We start from the raw sequence: 20,495 nt of genomic DNA, 5'->3' as shown, positions 1-20,495 counted from the left end.
TGCTCTTTAAATGGCCCTCCAGCGCCCTCTGTTGACAAAGCTTAACATCATGCTCTGTACACTGAGAAACCCGTAAGTAGCCCAGCCCGTTATCTCAGAGCAGATACTGGAGGGTGAATTTGAAGCTAAGAGACAGTACCTTGAAAACTGATGTAGTAGCAGAATCCCCACATAGGCTCTCTCACCCATAGCCTGGAGGCCAATGTGGTAGGAAGGACGAAGCGAAAGCCTCTGGAAAGTCCTCTCCCTAGAAAGACAACAACCCAGTAAAAATACATCCCTGGGAAAAGCAGAGATTCATGCCATGGTCAAAGAGTTGAAAGAAGCAGTTGCAGTGAGACCTATCACATACCTACTTAACTCACAGTCTGGCCTGTGCAGAAGTCAGATGGATCTTGGAGAATGGCTGTGGATGGTTATGAACTTAAATCAGGTGATGATTCCAATTGTAGCTGCCGTCCCAAATTTGGTATCTTTCCCAGAGCAAGTCAGTACAGTACAAATGCCATGGAATTTGGCATACAGCTATTGACCTGGCTTTCTCTCTGGGACAGTGTGCAGCGTCCACTAGAGCAGTCTCCTTTTAGCCGGCAAGGCCATCATATATCTTCAGGTTGCTTCAGTGCTGTATCAGTTCTGCTCTGACATAATATAATCTGCAGAGATCTTGGTCATCTTAACATTCCACAAAACATCACTCTGGTCCATTATATTGACAGTATTATTAGATCTAACGAGCAGGAAGTAACAAATACTTTGCTTGCCTTAGTAAGACATACACAATTAGAAAGTGGAAGATAAACCCCACAAAAAATTCAGGGGCCTGCCACCTCAGTGAAGTTTCTGGAAATTCCATGATCTGAAGTATATAAGGATGTCTCTTTCAAGGTGAAAGACAGATTGCACCGCATACAACCTACTCACCCCCAAGGAGGCACATTGGTTGTAGGTCCATGGATTTTGGAGGTAACATAACTCCTCAGTAGAGTCACGTGTGGGGGCCAGTTTTGAGTAGGGACCAGAGCAAGAATAGACTCTGCTGCCAGTTCAGGCTGCAGTGCCCTACCACTTGGTGCTGATGATCTAGCAGAGCCAGTGATACCCAAAGTGTCCATGGCAAACAGGGATGCCATATGGATCCTCTAGCGGGAACGAGTATTCACTAATAGCAGAATTAAAGCACAGATTCATGGGATATTTGATAAACATAGGCCATTTTCTACAGACAACTATACTACTTTTGATAAACAGTTTCTGGTTTGCTGTTGGGACTTGGCAGGGACTGAACAGCTACCTAGGTGACCTCAGGTGACCATGCCACTTGAGATTCTCATCATGAATGGGGTGTTGTCTGACCAACCTAACCATAAGGTTGGGCGTGAACAGCAGTAGTGTATTATCAAGTGAAAATGGCATATAAGAGACCAGGCTTGGAAATATCCAGAAGGTATGACCCATGTACATGAGCAGATGGTTCCTGTTGCATTGTCTTCTCTCCCTCAATCAACCAATGCCTATGACATCCTGAGGTGTCCCTTATTCCCAGCCGACTGAGGAAGAAAAAACTCAAGCCTGTATAGATGCGTCTGTCTGATATGTAGTTATGGCCTGACAGGGACAGCTGTTAGCCCCACGACCCCACTAGGGTGAACCTGAAGGATGAGGGTGAAGAAAAGTCCTTGCAGTGGACAGATCTTCAAGCAGTACAGTTGTTCACTCTGTCTGACATCAGAAAGGGCCAGAAGTACACAACTATACTAATTCATGGGCAGTTGCTAATGGTTTGGCTGGATGGTGTGGGACTTGGAAGCAACAGGATTAGAAGACTGGTAACAAGGAAGTTTGAGCTCTTCAACCTTTTTTTTAAAACAGCCCTTTTCAGGGGTGCCTGGGTGGCTCAGTTGGTTAAGTGTCTGACTCAGGTTATGATCTTGTGGTTCGCAAGTTCCAGCCCCACATCAGGCTCTGAGCTGTCAGCTGTCAGCTGGAGACTTCTTTGGATTCTGTGTGTCCCTCTCTCTCTCTCTCTCTCTCTGCCCCTCCCCTGCTCATGCTCTCTCTCTCTCTCAAACATAAATAAACTTTAAAAAAAAATAGTCTTCTTCAATCAATTTTACTTCAGTTAGAGCCATTTCATTCAGGGGCCCAGCTTGGTTTCTGAGTCCCCTTAGATGGGCTGTTAGCTTTTCTTTAACTGTCCATGATTTTATTTACTCTTAGCAGTAAGAACAGGATACTAGGCCCTTGCAAACAGGCAAATGATATAGGGAAACATTTTCCTCTTAGTGGGCCAGTGTATTAATTTGCAAGGGCCGCCATAACAAAGTGCCACAGACTGGTGGCTGTGGGAAATTTATTTTCTCACAGTTCTAAAGGCTGGAAGTCCAAAATCAAGGTGTCGGCAGGGTTGGTTTCTTCTGAGACCTCACTTCTTGGCTTGTAGATGGCTGTCTTCTACCTGTGTCTGCATATTATCTTCCCTCTGTGTGTCTGTGTCTTAATCTCACCTTATTAAGGACACCAGTCATATTGGCTTAGGGCCCACCCTAATGACTTTATTTTTAACTTAATTTCATCTTTAAACACCTGATCTCCAAATACAGTCACATTTGGAGGTACTAGGGATTAGGACTTTAGCATATAACTTTTTTGGTGGGGGGAGAACACAATTTGGCCCATAAGAACTGATACTGAACAAATTTGAAGGCCATTATCTGCTAAGACACTAAGAGGAAGCTTCACCTAATACAAGCACAGGCAGTAATCAAGCAGTCAAGTGTAAGCAGTTTATGTATATAACTCCCTCCCAGGTCTGCAAAAGTGAGCAGATTAGATAGGTTCTTCCAGGGTTGCACATCAGGGGAGGGGGAGGGATGGCATATTTTTACCTTAGTTCTTGCATTCTGAGCCATGTTATTAAATCCCAGAATTAATTATTTATCTATTCATGGTCACTGGCAGCAATGGACAATGACCACCTTCCCCTTGTAAAACGTGGAACATGGAGGAGTAGAGCAGAACCCAAGTTTTAGCCAACAAATCACTCTCAAGGGGAAAGCAGAGGAAGGAACTGGTATGTGGATACATTTCTCCTTCCTAAGTAAGTCAGGAGATGGAGAAAGGCAGGAGTATAGACCCGTAGTCCTCCCTTTACATAAAAGGAAATCTTAGGGGGGGGAAATGTGACCTCCCCACCAATGTTATGCAAGAGGGATGCTATAGCCTTTTCCTGAAGGGGTTCCCAGGTTCTTACCAGCTGAGCTCTTTCATGACACCAAGCATATTACAGTGGTTTTATCTTGCTCCACACCAAATGACCACAAATTTAGCAGCTTAAAACAACACCCCTTCAATATCTCATAGCTCTGTAGGTCAGGTCCTATGGACTTTGCCGGGTTCTCAGCTCAGGGTCTTGGCTTGGCTAGGTTCTCAGCTTAGAGTCTCTTAAGGTCAAAGTCAAGGTGTTGGCTGGGCTGGGGTCTTACCTAGAATCTGGGGGAAGATTCTACTTCCAAACAAATTCAGGTTGTTGGCCATATTCAGTTCCTTGCTGTGTAGGGTTGTGTTCGAAGTTTCCTTGCTGGCTGTCAGCTCTTTAGAGGCCACCATGTTCCTCATCACGTGGCTCCCTTCATCTTCAAGCCACCAATAGCTCAGAATCCTCCTCTTGCTTCAAGTCTCTGACTTCTTTTTCTGCTACCAGCTGGAGAAAACTCTGCTTTTATTTTTTATTTTTTAAAGTTTATTTATTTTGTGTGTGAGGGAGAGAGAACAGGGGGGGAGGAGAGAGAGATAATCCCAAGCAGGCTCCTCACTGTCAGCACGGAGACTGACACAGGGCTGGAACTCACGAACCATGAGATCATGACCTGAGCTGAAAACAAGAGTCAGAGGTTTAACCGACTGCACCACCCAGGCACCCCAAAAACTCTGTTTTTAAGTGGCTACCGGATTGAGTGATAATCTCTGTATCTTAACATCAACTGACGTGGAACTTTAATTACATCTTTAGTTATATCTGCAGAATCCCTTAGTGTTTGAAAAACCACGGGGCAGGAGTTTTAGGGGGTTATCTTTCAAATTCTGTCTACCACACAAGAAATCCTCATCTTTGCCCCAGACCTTGAGAGAAGGCAGTTCCAGCCTGCTCCAGGTTTCTTAGATCCTTGCCTGGCACAAAAAACAAGAAAGTGTGTTACATGCTGTCTCCTCTGGAGAGACCACAATCAACTCTTCAAATGGTTCGCAAATTCCTAGCAAGATCGTGTGAATTTTAAAAAGGTGCCCCTTTCTTAAAACAACTTACCGCCATCTGTTGGAAATTTGTTGTAATAACTCTACGGATCGCTGTTTCCCAGGAAGGGGAAGGGCACAGCTGTGAGCGATGGCCCCAATCCCCGTGGGATCAGATACACCCTCTGCATTCCAACCCCTTGCCTGCACTGTTGTCTCTGGAGACATGTTTTCCCAGAACCTTCTTTCTGACATTCTTCATCTATTTTTATCTGCTGATGATTTGGGGGAAAATGTGAACTGGAATAGCCATCAATTGGCCTGAACAGGGTGATAAACTAATACTCAGAAAAAATAAACATTTCTTTGCCAGTGAAATCTAACCTGTTGGGTTATAACCATAAACAAATACCCAAGATCTTCCAAGGAGCAAATCCTGAAGTAACAACAATATTAAGGTAATAGTAGCAGCCACTAATGTTCCTCAGTGGCTATGTCTCTATCCACGTGTAGACATAGATGAGCTGTATATGTAATACACACACTCATACGCTCACATATATATGCAATCTCATTTAATCCTCAGAGGAACCCTGTCTAGTAGGGATTATTATTCCGACTAGGTAGACAAAAAAACAAACAAACAAACAAACAAACAGGCCTAGTGGTGTTATATCACTTGCCCAGGGTCAAGGATAAAAGAGGCTGAGCCACCTAGCCAAAAAACAAAACTAAAACAAAAAACCCAGCTGAGTCAGGACTCAAAGCTATATCCAAAGCCCAGGCTTCTAACCAGTTAGGTGGAAATTAGCTAAGTGCCTGTGCCCTGAATGGAGACCTTTACTCTTTGCCTCTTGAACAGAAGCCAGGGCTGCGCCTCAGTGGTCCGGAATGTCTTAGCTGTATTCACGGGAATGGCCTGAAGGGAGAAGTGTGGCAGGACTTGTTTGTTTCCTCAAGATAAGAATGGCCAGTGGGACTTGGAAGGAGGAAAAATGGTAGGGCCTGTCCTTTTGACCATAATATCTCCAGCGCTTGGCACCTTCTTGGTGCACAGTTAGCAGTTGCTGAATGACCGAATAGCTACCCGATGAACCAGACACACGACATGCCTGTGTGAGCCCCTCTCTGCGGCTCTGCCTGTCTGATGTCTGCTCTTGCCACCACCCCTTCCCTTTCCAGTGAATTAGCTCATCTGCACTGGCTTTGAGATCGTCCTATGCTGCAGGCCCTGTGCCAAATGCTGTACCTGTATCTGCTTGTTTAAGGTGAAGTAAGAACCCAGAGTAGGTGATTTCATATTTAAGAGGCTTCTGGGCTGGAGAAAAATATTGAATACCTTCTGTGTTCTGTTTAATGCTCAAATTATTAGACTCTATATAACAAAAAAGAAAAAATTGAAAACCATTTTTTTTTTTAATTTAACGTTTATTTATTTTTGAGACAGAGAGAGACAGAGCATGAACGGGGGAGGGTCAGAGAGAGGGAGACACAGAATCCGAAGCAGGCTCCAGGCTCTGAGCTGTCAGCACAGAGCCTGACGCGGGGCTCGAACTCACAAACTGCGAGATCATGACCTGAGCCGAAGTCGGCCACTTAACCGACTGAGCCACCCAGGCGCTCCCGTAAACCATTTTTTTCAAAAGGGCCTTAGGCTTTGGTTACAAATTTGATCAATTAAATTATGTTCAATAATTTAACTGTAAATACAAAGTCAATATGGAGGATCCTTTTGACTACTCATATGCTTTAAGCATATACAATTAGAGTACTTACAGAATTTACTAAAATCCCACCATCAAAACTGGTTATAAAAGTGCTAAAACCATGGGTTTAACCTTCTCTTGTCCTTATTCCAACACCTTGTCCTTATTCCAACCTTCCTGAGGTTCTAATTTTTCTACTTTTCTAGGGTTTCAGTAATTCTACCAGTTATTATTTTTATACCTTCTTAGAGTTTTTGTAATCCTACTAGACCCAGAAGAAAAAGGAAACTGTCTCAGAATAAGCTTAGGTTACAGGTCTGGCCAGAGACATGGGATCAGGTTGCACAGTTCTGAGGAATGAAAACTGAGCTGCTGATCATTAGCCCCTGGGCCTGTTTGTATAAAGTTTTCTTGTTACCTTGTGTGGCTTTTAAGTTTCTTTCTTTCTGTTTCTTTTCCTTCCTTCCTTCCTTCCTTCCTTCCTTCCTTCCTTCTCTATTTCTTTTTCATGCTTTATAGAAAAACATATTATGGAAAATTACAAACAAATACAAAAGTAAATATAGTATATGTAATCTCCACGAACCCCCTACTCAACTTTAACAATATCAACTCATGGCTACTGACTCTCCTCCCTTGTCATTTTGAAGCAAATCTCATACATAATAGAATGTCATCTGAATTATTTCTGTATGATTCTCTAAAAGACTAAGGCTTTTATTATTTTTTTTTTAAGATTTTAGTTTCAAGTAATCTCTACACCCAACATGGGGCTCAAACTTAACAACCCCAATATCAAGAATCACATGCTTTACTGAGTCAGCCAGGCACCCCAAGATTAAGGATTTTAAGCCACAGTATCATTATTATAATTAATTTTTAAAAATTGTTTAAATGTTTATTTACTTTTGAGAGAGAGAGTGTGTGTGCAAGAGAGAGCAGGAGAGGGGCAGAGAGAGAGGGAGACACAGAATCCACAGAGCCCAACGCTGGGCTTGAACTTGTGAACCACAAGATCATGACCTGAGCCGAAGTCAGACGCATAACCAACTGAGCCATCCAGGTGCCCCTACAACTAAATTTTTTAAATGTTTATTTATTTTTGAGAGGGGGTCCAGAGAGAGAGGGGGACAGAGGATCCCAAGCAGGCTCTGTGCTGACAGCAGAGCCTGATGTGGGGCTCGGACCCACAAATCATGAGATAATGACCTGAGCTGAAGTTGATGCCTAATCTACTGAGCCACCCAGGTGCCCCTACAACTAAAATTTTCTTTAAATGCTTATTTATTTATTTTTGAGAGAGAGAAAGAGAGAAGGAAGATGAGCGGGGGAAAGGCAGAGATAGGGAGATAGAGAATCCCAAGCAGACTCCTGGCTGTCAGTGCAGAGCCTGACGTGGGGCTCTAATGCACGAACCACAAGAGCTGAAATCAAGAGTTGGATGCTTAACTGACTGAGCCACCCAGGCATCCCACAACTACAATTTTTTATAATCATTCCTTAATATTGACTATCCAGTATATTCCAATTTTTCAGTTTGAAAATGTCCCATAAATGCCAACTAAAATTTTTCCAGTTTGAATCAGAATCCAAATAAGATCTGATACATGTAACTGATTTTTATACAGATACGAATTTTTGAACCTTGATGTCTTTCTCAGAAATGGTACATTCAATTTTAGTATGGCCATTAATACCTGAGCTATTGTCCTTTCATTATGATGTATTGACCTGGTCTGTTGGCACTAATAAAATCCGTTATTAACTTATAATTGGTAAGATGGCCAAAGTTTCACAAATACCCATCTGTGCCCTTCCCCTGACAGAGGATCTCAAACCTGACTGCACATTAGAATTTGGGAATCTTTTTTTTTTTTTTTTTTTTTTGGTTGTGATAAAATACACATAACATAAAGTTTACCATTTAACCATTTTTCAATGGACAGTTCTGTAGCATTAAGTACATTCACCTTGTGAAACCATCACCACCATCCATCTCCAGAACTCTTTTCATCCTGCAAAACTGAAACTCTGTATACATTAAACAATAGCTCCTCTCTCCCCTTTACCCCCAGCCCTCCTGGCCACCACCACTGCACTTTCTGACTCTGAATTTGACTACTCTAGGTACCTCTTATAAGTGGAATCATACAGAACTTATTGTTTTGTGACTGGCTTATTTCATGTAATATAATATATTCATGGTCCGTCCATGTTGTAGCATGTGTCGAATTTCCTTCCTTTTTAAGTCTGGGTACCATTGTATATAATATCCCATGTTTATTTATCCATTCATTCATCCATTGATACTGGGTTGCTTCCATCCCTTGACTATTGCAAATAATGCTACTATGAACACAGGTGTTCAAACATTTCTTTAAGACTGTGTTTTTGGGCTGCCTGGGGGGCTCAGTCAGTTAAACATCCGACTCTTGATTTCGGCTCAGGTCATGATTTCATACTTCATGAGACTGAGCTGTTAGCGAAGAGCCCAGTGAGGGGCTCCATCTCCTGCACCGTGAGATCATGACCTGAGCCAAAATCAAGAGTCGGACACTTGGCCAACTGAGCCACCTAGGTGTCCCTGCTGCATCTTTTTCGAGGGCCTGCCATACTGGTTTCCACAGTGGCACCATTTTACTTTTACACCAACGACACACGAGGGTTTCAAAATCTTCATATCTTCACCAACATTTGTCATTTTCTGTGTTGTTGTTTTTTTATAGTACCCATCCAAACAAGTGTGATTTTTGTGGTTTTGTGGCTTTCTCACTGTGGTTCTGGTTTGCATTTCTCTAATAGTGATGGTGAGCATATCCTCATGTGCTTATTAGCCATTTTTGGTATTCTTTGGAGAAATGTCTGTTCAAGTCCTTTGCCCATTTTCAATTGATTTGTTACTTTTATTGTTGTTAATTTGTGAGAGTTCTTTGTTCTGAATATTAATCCCTTATTTATTATAGAATCTGGGGATCTTTTGTGATGGGACCTATAGCTTGATATTTTTTAGAGCTCCTCAGGTTGAGAACTATTTCCTTAGGAGATGAGGTAACAAATAAATTTATTTCTCATCAACAAATGGGTACATCATCATCTCAGAACAGTGCTGACATCTCCTTCTACCTGGCTACTACATGTATTTATCAGTGCTGTTCAGTCATGGTAATCCTGCTTTTCCCAGGGTCACTGGGCTCACAGTTCCCTGGATCTATCCTTCCCTCCTTGCACAGATAGAAATGAGTTCATATTTATGCCTTATAAATAGGAGTAGAGGAATAGGGGTACCTGGGTGGCTCACTCAGTTAAGCGTCCAACTCTTGATTTCAGCTCAAGTCATGATCTCATTGTCGTGAGATCAAGCCCCACATCGGGTTCTGCACTGGGCGTGGAGCCTGCTGAAGATTCTTTCTCTCTCCTCCTCCTCCTCCCTCTACCCAATGTGCTCGCTCTCTCTAAAAAGAGAGAGAGGGAGAGAGAAAAGAAAAGAAGTAGAGGAATAATGCAAGTAACAAAATACCACATTCACACTCTCCTATGTATAACAATCATCAAAATTCTACATCTCTATTCTCACACCTTTGTAGTACAACTACCTATAGTATAGTATACTTATAGTACAACTAACTACCTTTTTGAAGATTTTGTGTTAACTTAATACTTTTGAGTAGTTTAGGGACTCACAGCCTTTCTCAGACATTTCCCTGAAGCATAATGATTGTTATATATTTTAGGTGCTCAAACACTTACAGCTTTGACAATAGTAGTCCATTCACTAAAAGCATATTTGTCTTTGTAACACTACCCCTGACATCCTTGAAAATATCCTTGTTATCTGGCATCAACAGGATGCTGGGAGCCCCATTCTGATTTTTCTTGTCTAAGAAATGGAATCAGCTACCCCCAAGGACTCCGGTTATTTTAATGGTAAATAATATAAGGCACCAATATCTGGGTGTTAGGGATATCCACGATAGTGGGCGGGGGCAGGGAGGGGTTGGTGCTGGACCTCACCCGGTAGTGACAGAGTTGGAAACATTTTTGTTTAAGGCACAAGTTTACATCTGATCAATGATTTAACATATCACTACTGTGCCCTGCCATCCTGATGGTCTGTAGACCCCCTGATCACACTGACAGTCCTTTGAGGCTGCCTTTACCACTATCCCCACCTTACAGCGGAACAAACAGACACAAGACGTTATGACACTTGCCTAAAATCACACCACAACTAATTGTAGAGCTGCCCAGCTCTGTCAGATTTCACCCGCCCAGTTCCCACAAGGCCCTGCCTCAACCTCCACCTGCCGTCAGAAACACACAACTTTGTCATTTGCAAAGAGTTTCCACCAGGTTGCCCCGTTTAAGATTCCAAGCCAGGGTTTTCCTAGTCTTGGGTAGAGGGAGGAGAAAACACTACCCAGATTCTTGTTTTCCTCCTGCAGGATTCGGGAGTGAGAATGACCAGAAGAGCCCTCCACGAGAAAGGTCTGAAGACCGAGCCCCTCAGGAGGCTCCTTCCCAGGAGAGGCCTCCGGACAAACGCCAGGCCCAGTTCCACGGTGCTGCCGGACACCAGAGCTCCCGGGGGAGGAAGCAAGGCCCCGAGGGCACCCAGGACGATCCCCCAGGGGAAGGGGAGGTGAGCCGGCTCTGCAGGCAAGGCGAGGCCTTTGGGTCTCTCTTGGCCGCCCCGTGCCCCGGGGGTGGAAAGAGCCTCCCGGCCCTACAGCCAACGCGGGACCTTCGGCGGCGAGCCGCCCTAGCCTGCCCCAAACCTAAGGTCACAGCACCCATCTTGCTCGCCAATGACCCTCGCACAGTGAGCGAGCCCACCGGCACCTCAAGTGTCAAGCGGGCTTGGGCACAACTCAGACCACACCCAGCACCTGAGGACACTTCGCCGCCAGAGGCCCAGGCCGCGCTGGGGTGCGGGGTGGGCGCCGGGGGCGCAGTGCCCACCTCCTCTGGCACCAGCGCCTCCACACTGTGTCCGCCGGCCTCCGGCCTCCCGTAACACCCGGCCAGGCCCCGCGAGGCCCACGCTGGCGCGGAGACCCTAAAACCCCCTCCGCCCGCCACCGTACCCCCATCTACCCCAAGGCCTATACCCACCCCTACCCCAAACCCCACCTCCCCCACCTTCACTCCACCTCCCCACCTCCCCAGCCCCGTCCACCGGCAGGCCCACGGATGCCAAACCTGCGGCAAGGTTACCTCAAGCGCCAGAGGACATGCCTCAAGAGCTCCTAGCCAGTGCCAACCTCGCCAGTCTCCTGGGAACCCACATGGGACAGAGGCCTTTCTGCCCTGGTGCCCTCCTTACAGCCTGCGGAAAGGCGTCCTGGGCCAGGGGGGTGGGCCCAGAGCCCTGGAAAATCCCCACCTGGAGAAGGCCCTGAGCCCATGGGCCCTGTGAGTGGTTCCAAGGGCTTTCACCAAGCTCTTCTCTCCCAACTCCACTGCTGGGCCTGTCATATTAGGGAATAATGTCTCGCGTTTATTGAGAGCTTACTCTGTGCCAGGCATTGTGATTTACAGTGATTATCACATTTAATCCTCACAATATCCCAGTGACACTGGTGTTCTCATTATCAGCATTTTACAGATGGAGAAACTAAGTCTCAGAGAGGTTAAGGGACCTGCCCAAAGTCCCACAGCCAGTATGTGGCAGGACCAGCATACAGACCCAGGTCTGCCCGCCTGCTTCCACAGGCGGCCTTGCTGCACCACTTCTGCTGGCGCAAGAGTTAAGGGTGCAGGTTTGACGGGGCATCCATTTATGGAGCATCCATTTTTTTCTCATGGTAATTAAATAAAACACTTTTTATGCTAAAATGAGCAGATACTCTCTGGAATGAAATTAACATTTATACCAATGATTGAGATGAAACTTGAGACTCCAGATTTTTCACGCTAAGGCCAATGCTTCAGGCTCTGCCCATGGATCCTGAAGTAACCTCTTCTAAGACCTCTGCCTTTAGAGGGATGTTGGCCAAGGAAGCTCTAGTCCAGGACCTGCTCCTGGGCAGAGCCTTCCTGGAAGCCAAAAGATGGCCACTCCATAGTTTGCCATCCCACTGAACTGCTTGGGAAGTTCATGCAGTTCCCCTGGGCTAAGGTTTCCGATTTCCCAACAGATATTAATCTTCAGGATTTGGAAGTGAAAAATTGGAATTCTTGGGAATTCCTGAAATCATGTTATTCTGTATTTTCATAACTTTGCGTATATTTTTAATAAGAGTAGTTACAAAGAACTGTAGGCTACAGCAAATATTCAAAAACCAGAAAATACCAACTACCCAACACAACTGGGTAGTATTTGAATAACAAAATGTTTAAATCTTCAGCAAGATAACTGTATTACACAGAAGCAGGTGTTGAAATTGCCAATTTGAGGACTTGTTTCCACAACTTGCTTCTTGGAACATCATTCCTAGGATTTGCATGAGATACATGATGCATGTAAACAGATTAATATTCTATTTGTGAGAATGACTGTTTACAGCAGACAGGGCCACAGATACACTTGTAATATGGCAACGGCTATGAAAAAGAATGATCAGAACCACTTTTCTCCTATTTAGTGCTTCTAACCCAAGTTCCCAACATGTCTCCCTTAACCTGGGACGCCGTTTATCAGCATTTCCTTCTCTTGCTTTCTGCTTCATGTCAGTGGATTCCTTCAAACCAGGAATGCCTCTGTATTTATTGTTAAGCACGAATTCTCACAAGAGAGTTTTAACACTTTTTCCTGTTTTCCCAATCTCTTGACTGATTTTTGTTGGGATTCGGAAAAACATAAATTTCCCGGAAAACACCAGGAAGGACTTCCTGCCCAGATATACTATTCTGGGCTGAACAGGATTGGCAAGGCAAGTCTGTTACAGAAATAATTACTGAGGATATCATCAGACCCAGTCACTGATACTTCCTGCTTTCAGGGGCCTCAGAGCCAGAAGATCCAATTGTGGATCTCAGCTCTCCCAGTTCCTGGCTGTGAGACTTTGGGCAAGTCACTTTAACTCTCTGAGTTTCAATTTAATGAGTAGAATGGTGCCTGGAAATAATAATGCGTGTTTTGTGAGGCGGTATTGTAGAAAGGTTAAAAGTGTGGCTTTAGAGTCAGATGGGCTGAGGTTTAAATTCATTTACTTACTACCTCTTTGATTTGAGGCAAGTGCTAACCACTCAGAACCCCATTTTTCTCCTCTGTAAAATGGAAAAACGGAGCCCACTTCACAGGATTTGGGTGAGTTTAAATGAGAGCACATACGTAAATGCTTCACACAGTGTAAATGCTGGATAAACATGGGCCAGTATAGTTATTATCTGCTGTATCTACCTCACAGGGCCATTGTGAGGATGAAAGGGAGGTCGTGTTGTGGAGTTGCTTTCCAAGCTGTGAAGTGGTGTCCACATGTTTGTCTTTCCTTCAGAGATAGGATGGTCAGAAGCTCCTTGGCAGACATTAGAGCTATCTCCAAGTAAGGGGCCTGGGAATACTTACTGATCCCCACAGAAGGTAGCGGTGTTGAGGAAGAGGTGTCACCATGGTTACCTGGAAAACAGGGTTTAGCTGCAATCAAGTAGGTGAACTCTGGCATCGTCTGACTTGGGGCACACTTGGGGGACAGTGGAAAAGATGATTTTCAAAAGATGCTTGAAGAAAGGACTGTGTTAGATGGAGCCTGCACACTATAGGTTTGTTTAATAGGGATTGAATCAGGGGCAGGGGGCGTGGTGGAATAGGGAGTGGTGAGGGGGCTCTTTGACTATTGTCTGAAGCCCTGTTATTGCCTAAACCTAGAAAACAATCCTATTAGCTGGAACCGGTGTATCCTGCTCCTGCTGTGCGTGCACCTACGATGTTCATTCCTCCCTAGACTATAGACCAAACACGATCAAAGGGCTTTCCAGAGATGAGCTCAGGTAATCCTGACAGCAGCCCCGTAAAGTAAATACTAGCAGTACTCCCATTTTGCAGACAGGGGCTTGGAGTCTGGGAAAGTTAAGACCATTGCCCAAGGTCATGCAGCCTATTTGTTGTTGAGTCAAGATTCAGACAAGAGTCCAAGCCCTTAGCACCCACCAGGCCACCTCAACTCACGAGCTGCCAGATGCTGAGCTTGAACAAGGAAAAAGGAAACACAAATGTATGGAGTTGAGCACCTAACTGGCCTCCTCTCTTGCCTTCTGTGACCTCTCTCTCTCTCTCTCTTTCTTTCTCTCCCAATAGTATTCCTATTTAACATAAGTCTCCTCCTGAGTCTCCCTTCCTCCTTACCATGGCCTCTTAGTTTCAAGTACTGGTGTAGCAATCGAGAAGCCAAGAAGCCTTCCTAGACAAAGCCTCATGAATCCATTCCTGGAGCTAGAGGCGGACCGTAGAGTGTGTTCTGTGAGAGCTGCCAACAATTTGGGAGTAAACTTGGAGGGTGGAACTTAATCAACTGGCTCCTAAGTGCCCAGCAGTGTGCCAAGTCCAGTAGCAGGGGTGGAGGATACATTCAGGGGTGAAACAGGCAGGATCCCTGGCTTTAGGGAGCTTTCGGGCTACTAGAGAAGATGGGCATTAGGAATCCTCCCAAAATATGAATTCTTGCAAACTGTGATATGTATCATGAAGGAAAAGTTCAGGGAGCTATGAAAGAATATGGTGCCTAATGGTTGGAGTGGGTGGTCAAAGGCCACTTTGAGAAATGATAATTATTATACCCCTGAGAACTGAGTTGGGGGAAGAGAATTCCATATTGAGGCAATAGTAAGTGCAGGCACGAAGACCCAAAGGTGGGCAGGAACTTGGTATGTTGGGGAAACTGAAAGGCAGCCATGTTGATGGAGCGGAGTATGCTGGCCATGATAAGAGTGGTCAAGTTAAGACTGGACAGGCTGGCTAGGGGTGATGACAGGTGCCTTGTAGGCCATGGTAAGGACACTGGGTTTTTTGGTTCAACTTTTTATTTGGAAATAATTTCAAAGTTACAGAAAAGTGAATAGTACAGTGGAGATCTGTCTGTCCTTTATCCTAATTTCATCTGTTAAAATTACTTGTTCTTTCTATATGTGGAATGTTACATGTGACTTTTATTCTGAACTATTTGAGAATAAGTTTTACACATCAAACACACACCCTTTACCCCCAGACAGGTACAATGTGTACAAGTACAATAATCCACTAAATTTAACATTAATGCAATACAGTATCTCATTTACCACCCATTTTGTCAATGATCTCAATAATGCCCTTCACATAGCATTTTCCCTCTAGTCCAGGGTCCAGTCTAGAAATGAAGTAATGCATTTGGTTGTCATTTCTCTTTAGCCTCCTTTAATCTGGAATAGTTAGCCTTTGTCTCTTATAACACTGACATTATGGAAAATTCAGTTTTCCCCTTCCTCATTTTGGGGTTTGTCTGCTGTTTCTTCATTACACATTCCTGCTAGAAGACGACATAAATGTTATTGTGTCTTTGTGGTATGACAACAAAAGGCACACACTGTCTCCTACTCCTTGGTGATTGAAATTTTTGCCTGGTTAATTTACTGTTTGTCCCTCGTAACTGATATGTGATCAGGGAGATAGTTAAAACCCTGCAGATATCCTATTCCAGAGATTATTGAATAGATAAAATGTAACATCCACTGAGGCTTTTTGCCTGAAGCACATCAGTCTGTGTCCGGAGGGTTACAAAATGACTTCAGCTCTCTCCCCTTGACATTCTTCTGCCCATTTATTTCCGTATTTATTGTTAGCAAGGACTTTGGGGTTTCTACTATTTTCCAATAATTTTAGTTATTAACCTCAATTATTTTGGTGCTCAAATTGTCCCAGATTTGGCCAGTGGGAGCCCCTTAAAACTAGAAGGCTGGGGACTTCTGGGTGGTTCAGTCTACCAAGCTTCCGACTCTTGATTTCTGCTCAGGTCATGATCTCACAGTTGGTGAGACCCAGTCCTGTGTCCAGTTCCATGCTGACAGCTAAGAGCCTGCTTGGTATTCTCTCTCTCTCCCTCTCTCTGCCACTCCCCTGCTCTCTCTCACTCTCCCTCTCTCTCAAAATAAATGAATAAACATTAAAAAAAACAAAACAAAACTAGAAGGCTAGGTTTTATCCCAGCGTCAGTGGAGTGACATTGTTCGATTTGCATATTAGGCCCTGACTGTGTGTGAGAATGCATTCTAGGGGCACAAAGGAAGAAAGGACACCTGGCAGGTGGCTCTTGTGTAGTCCAGGTAGGAGATGTGGCTTAGACCAGGGAACTAAGTTGGATGTTCAAGAAACTTTGGTGATAGAATTGGCAGGAACTAGCAGTGGATGGCATGTGCAAGGAGTCATAGAGGTAATGACCAGAGCAGCTGGGTGGATGACAGAGATATTTACTGATATGGGGAGGACAAGCAGAGTAAGGGCGTCAGTTGGGATATTTTATTTATTTATTTACTTTTTTAAGAGAGAGAGAGCTGGAGTGAGGAAGAGGGACAGAGAGAGAAAGAGAGAAAGAGTGAGAATCCCAAGTAGGTTCCACACTCAGCAGGGAGCCTGAACCAGGGCTCAGTCCCATGACCCTAGGATCATGACCTGAGCCAAAACCAAGAGTCGGGCACTCAATTGACTGAGCCACCCAGGTGGCGCGGGATGGGTATTTTAGACAGCAGCTGAGTCTGAGATGTCTTTGACATCCAGGGCAAGATGTCAAGTAGTAATTGGATATATTGCTCTGGAGAGAAATCCAGACCAGAAGAAAATTCAGGAATTGCCACATATGAATGATTTTGAAATCCATGGTCCTGGATGAAATGCTATAAGGGGAGAATATGTAGTGAGGAAAGAGAGGGGCCAGACTGGGAATCCTAAGAGAGTTCACTGTTTGGAGGCATGGGGTCATGGTGGGGGGTGGGGGCGCATCACACGGAGCCTACAATGTCAAGCCAAATCCTGAGGCTATGGGGAACCATTAAGGGTTCTGAGTATGGGAATGAGTGACAGGGTATGATCTGAGTTTTAGGAAGATGGTTCTGACAGCCAAGTAAAGATGATTTGGAGGGCCATGGCAGTGGCTAATGTTATGGTTCTTCCTAAATATTTTTTAAGGTTTATTCATTTTTCAGAGACAGAGAGAGGCAAAGCGTGACTGGGGGAGGGGCAGAGAGAGAGGGAGACACAGAATCCAAAGCAGGCTCCAGGCTCTGAGCCATCAGCACAGAGCCTGACACGGGGCTCGAACTCAGGAGCCGTGAGATCATGACCTGAGCTGAAGTCGGACGCTTAACTGACTGAGCCACCCAGGCGCCACTATGGTTCTTCCTAAAATAAATCTGCCATCCTCTGGCCACTGAAGATTGCTCAGATGGATCCCTGTGTCTGAAATGCCCTCTCCTTGTTCACCTGGGCACAAAAAAGATGATCAGACATCTGCCTCAGCTGCACTTCTCAGCTTCCAATAATATGACTGCAGCCCCCAGCTCCCTGCTTCCTTTTAGCTGGAGCTGCACAGATGGTTTCCGGGACCTTTTCTCAGCCAGCCGCATCGTAGGTGGGAGTACACAGGAGCTGGTCTCTGAGGTTTGCGGGAATCTGGCCACTGTGATCCTCTGCCCTGGCATGCTTTGAGTTCAGTGTGGTCTCTGTCAACCATGCAACCTGCCATTCAAAGTACGTTGTCCCCTCCACACCCCTACCCGTGCTGAGGAAGACGAGTTTGAGTCTGGATGAACATCCTAGCGCATCCTTCACCTCCCAGGGGTGGTGCCGTACGATCCTGTCTAGAGGATGTCAACAGCCCACTGGAGACACAAATAAGCAAGGCAGAATTTTAAGAGACAGGAGGGAGGGACAGATGTTCTGGAAGTCCAGGAAAGCAAGATTGTTTCTGGTTGGAGAAATTAGGGAAGGTTCTCTGGAGAAGGTGGCATTTGAACTGGGCCTTGAGGACAGCGAGGACTATTTTCCATTTCACGAAGGAAATATTTGATTATTCAAGCAGGAAAGAAAAAAAAATCAAAGCCCCCACTTCCTCATATTTTATTGACATTGTGCACACAATTAATGGTTATGTAAATACCCCATTAGGCAGCTACTTTATAGTTAGTCCTCTTACTGTTGGAATAATTCATTTCCGGACCTCAAGACATTGGCCTGGGGTCTGTGACTGGGCAGTGGGGACAGAAGCAACTAGGGACCAAATGCAACTCAGGAATCAGTGCTTGAGCCCATCCACTCATTGTTTCATTCAGCAAACGTTTATTAACAACTCGCTAGTCCCAGGCCCTGAAGATACAATGATGATCAGGACACAGTTCCTGTTCTAAAGACCTCAAGTCTAATAGAACAGCAGTCACAAGTGGAGAGAATTTATCGTAGAGCACGTGAAGATGCCACACTACACATTGTGTACCAGATGTGGTGCTGACATAGGGAAAGGAGCTGGGGTAACGGAAGCCTCGGCTACAGATGAGCATACCAGGCAGACCATGTGCAGTGAGAAGGGGGAAGCTTGAGGATGGGTCAGAGGACCAAGTTCACTTGGAACATGGCTGCATACTTCTCTTTCCACAGGCTGGAAGGCACGTCTCTCCTACTCTTAGGCTTCTGGGTGTTTGGTTTTTTTTTTTTGTTTTGTTTTCTATCTCAAATATTTCCTTTCCCCAATTTTTTTTTTGGGGGGGTACCTAGTTTTATGCTCTTTTCCAAAATCTCAACTTGTGTGCTGAATCCATTCATTTTATTTCTCTCCTCTTGACACTAAAAGCACTTAATGCTGTTAATTTTACCTCTGCGGATAGCTTGGACTGTATCCTGTTTTTAAAATTATTTTCTAAATAGTTTGTTTTTTACTCTTGATTTACTCCTTGTCCTAAGGGTGATTTGATATGCTATTGATGTTTTTCCATTTCTAAGTGGTGTGTTTTATATTATTGTTAGTTGTATTGCATTTTGATCAGAGACTGACTTTTAGAATTTCCACTTTTCAAAATTTACCAAAATATTCTCTGTAGCTTACTATTTATTGAATTTTGTCACTGTCCACGGAACTTGAATAGAAGGTATACTATTTGTTTTCAGGTTAAAACAATTTATATGTTCATATCCTCCATATCCTTATTTATTTTTGGATTACTTGTTCAGAAAATGTGTTAGAATATTTCCAATAAAACTGTTTCTCATGTTTCTCCTAGTATTCAATATTTTATTTCATGGATCTTTGTTGTTTAACACATGAGAAATTAAATTCTTTTATTGTTAATTGAATCTTTTAGAAAGTGAGGTTAAGAGCTCACATTCTGGAGTCAAAACATCCTGGATTTAAACCCCAGCTCCACCGTTTATTAGCTTGGATTCCTTATCCAGAAAATGGAGATAACAATGGTAACTCCCTTATATAATTGTTGGATTAAAGGAGATGAACGTAAAGGATGGCACATGGTAAGTGTTGAGTAAAGCTAGAATTCGCTATTATGATCAGTGTTATTACCTCCTGGCTGACCGTTGCTGGCATTCGAAGCCTCTGCTGTGGAAGGAGAAAAGGTCTTGGAGAACCTCTTTCTTTTTCTCTATCTAGTACACATTTGGTAAACAGAATGCCTCGTGTAGGACATTAGAAGTCATAATGAAAAACAGGAAGGGGGAAAAAGCCAACAGCTAGCTTCGCAGCATGCAAACACGAAGTGACACCCTTCAGCTTTGATGGCGGGATCCCTGGGTCAGCCGCATTAGCATGTGAGTGTTAGTGGCATGCTCCAGCTTCGCATGGGGGGAGACGAGGAAGAGAGAGAGGCCCATGCTTTCCCCAGATGTCATTTCAAACACCGTGTCCTCCACCTCAGATCCTCAGATCCCTTTCACCAGCACTGTGTGCCATGATGCTCTATGTCTCCCTGCCGATGGCTTACACCTGCAACGTTCAGAGGTTTGCCCTTGGACACTGGAGGCATATATCCCTGGGAACTTTTGTCTTCACACCCTCCCTGCTTTAGGGGGGGCTTGCAGTCAGTGATCGGTGTGTTAGTGCCAAGGCCCAGCTCCTTTGCAGCAGGACAAAGTCCACGGTGCTATTTATACTTGAGAGCTGCTCACATACTTGCTAGTCTTCGTCACATGCCTACCTTGCTGACCTGCCCACTTCACTCCCTTACTGGTTTCTCCCAGGAACGCTTCTTTAACAAATCACTTGCCCTTTAATCCTTGGCCTGGGTTAAGCTTCTGGGAGAATCTGACCTAAGACAAACTGCTTCATTCCTTCATGACAGGAGGAATTCTGATATGGGTTGAGCATAGTGGTGAACTTACGTCACTTTTTTCTTTTTCCCTTTTTTTTTTTTTTTTTTTGTTTCTGTCCCTTTGGTTGCAAGAGACATAACTCCAGAAGGTACTGGCTTAGACAAGAAGAGGGGGCAGGTTAGAAGGATGCTGAAGTACCCCAAGTCATCACAACAAGGAAAAGAGTACACCTGGGCCACAGAGGCATCTGGAACCAGGGCATTCTCTCCCTCCAAATCTCGTGATGCTTTACTCAGGTCTGTTTTATTCCCTAAGAGCTGCATTTCCAATAGCTGATA

At 44.5% G+C, this 20,495-nt stretch overlaps 1 protein-coding gene across 4 annotated transcripts in view; it reads left to right on the top strand.

Moving 5' to 3' along the window:
* BCL7C (BAF chromatin remodeling complex subunit BCL7C) overlaps positions 1-19,115 on the top strand; it is a 47,153-nt gene extending 28,038 nt beyond the window's left edge. For 2 of the 4 annotated variants that reach the window (XM_053213069.1, XM_053213067.1), the window contains 2 exons: positions 10,382-10,578; positions 11,106-19,115. In XM_053213069.1, coding sequence (XP_053069044.1) covers positions 10,382-10,578; positions 11,106-11,355 — 447 coding nt within the window. In that variant the 3' untranslated portion in view covers positions 11,356-19,115. Of the gene's footprint in view, positions 1-10,381; positions 11,080-11,105 lie in introns of those variants that run through there. The other 2 variants (XM_053213068.1, XM_053213070.1) reach the window with 2 other exon arrangements.
* Positions 19,116-20,495: the final 1,380 nt, after the last annotated feature.

The sequence above is a fragment of the Acinonyx jubatus genome, chromosome E3, assembly GCF_027475565.1.
Source record: "Acinonyx jubatus isolate Ajub_Pintada_27869175 chromosome E3, VMU_Ajub_asm_v1.0, whole genome shotgun sequence".
NCBI classification, from domain to species: Eukaryota; Metazoa; Chordata; class Mammalia; order Carnivora; family Felidae; genus Acinonyx; species Acinonyx jubatus.
Note: the sequence above shows the minus strand (reverse complement) of the source record. Positions and strands in the feature narration are given on the sequence as shown.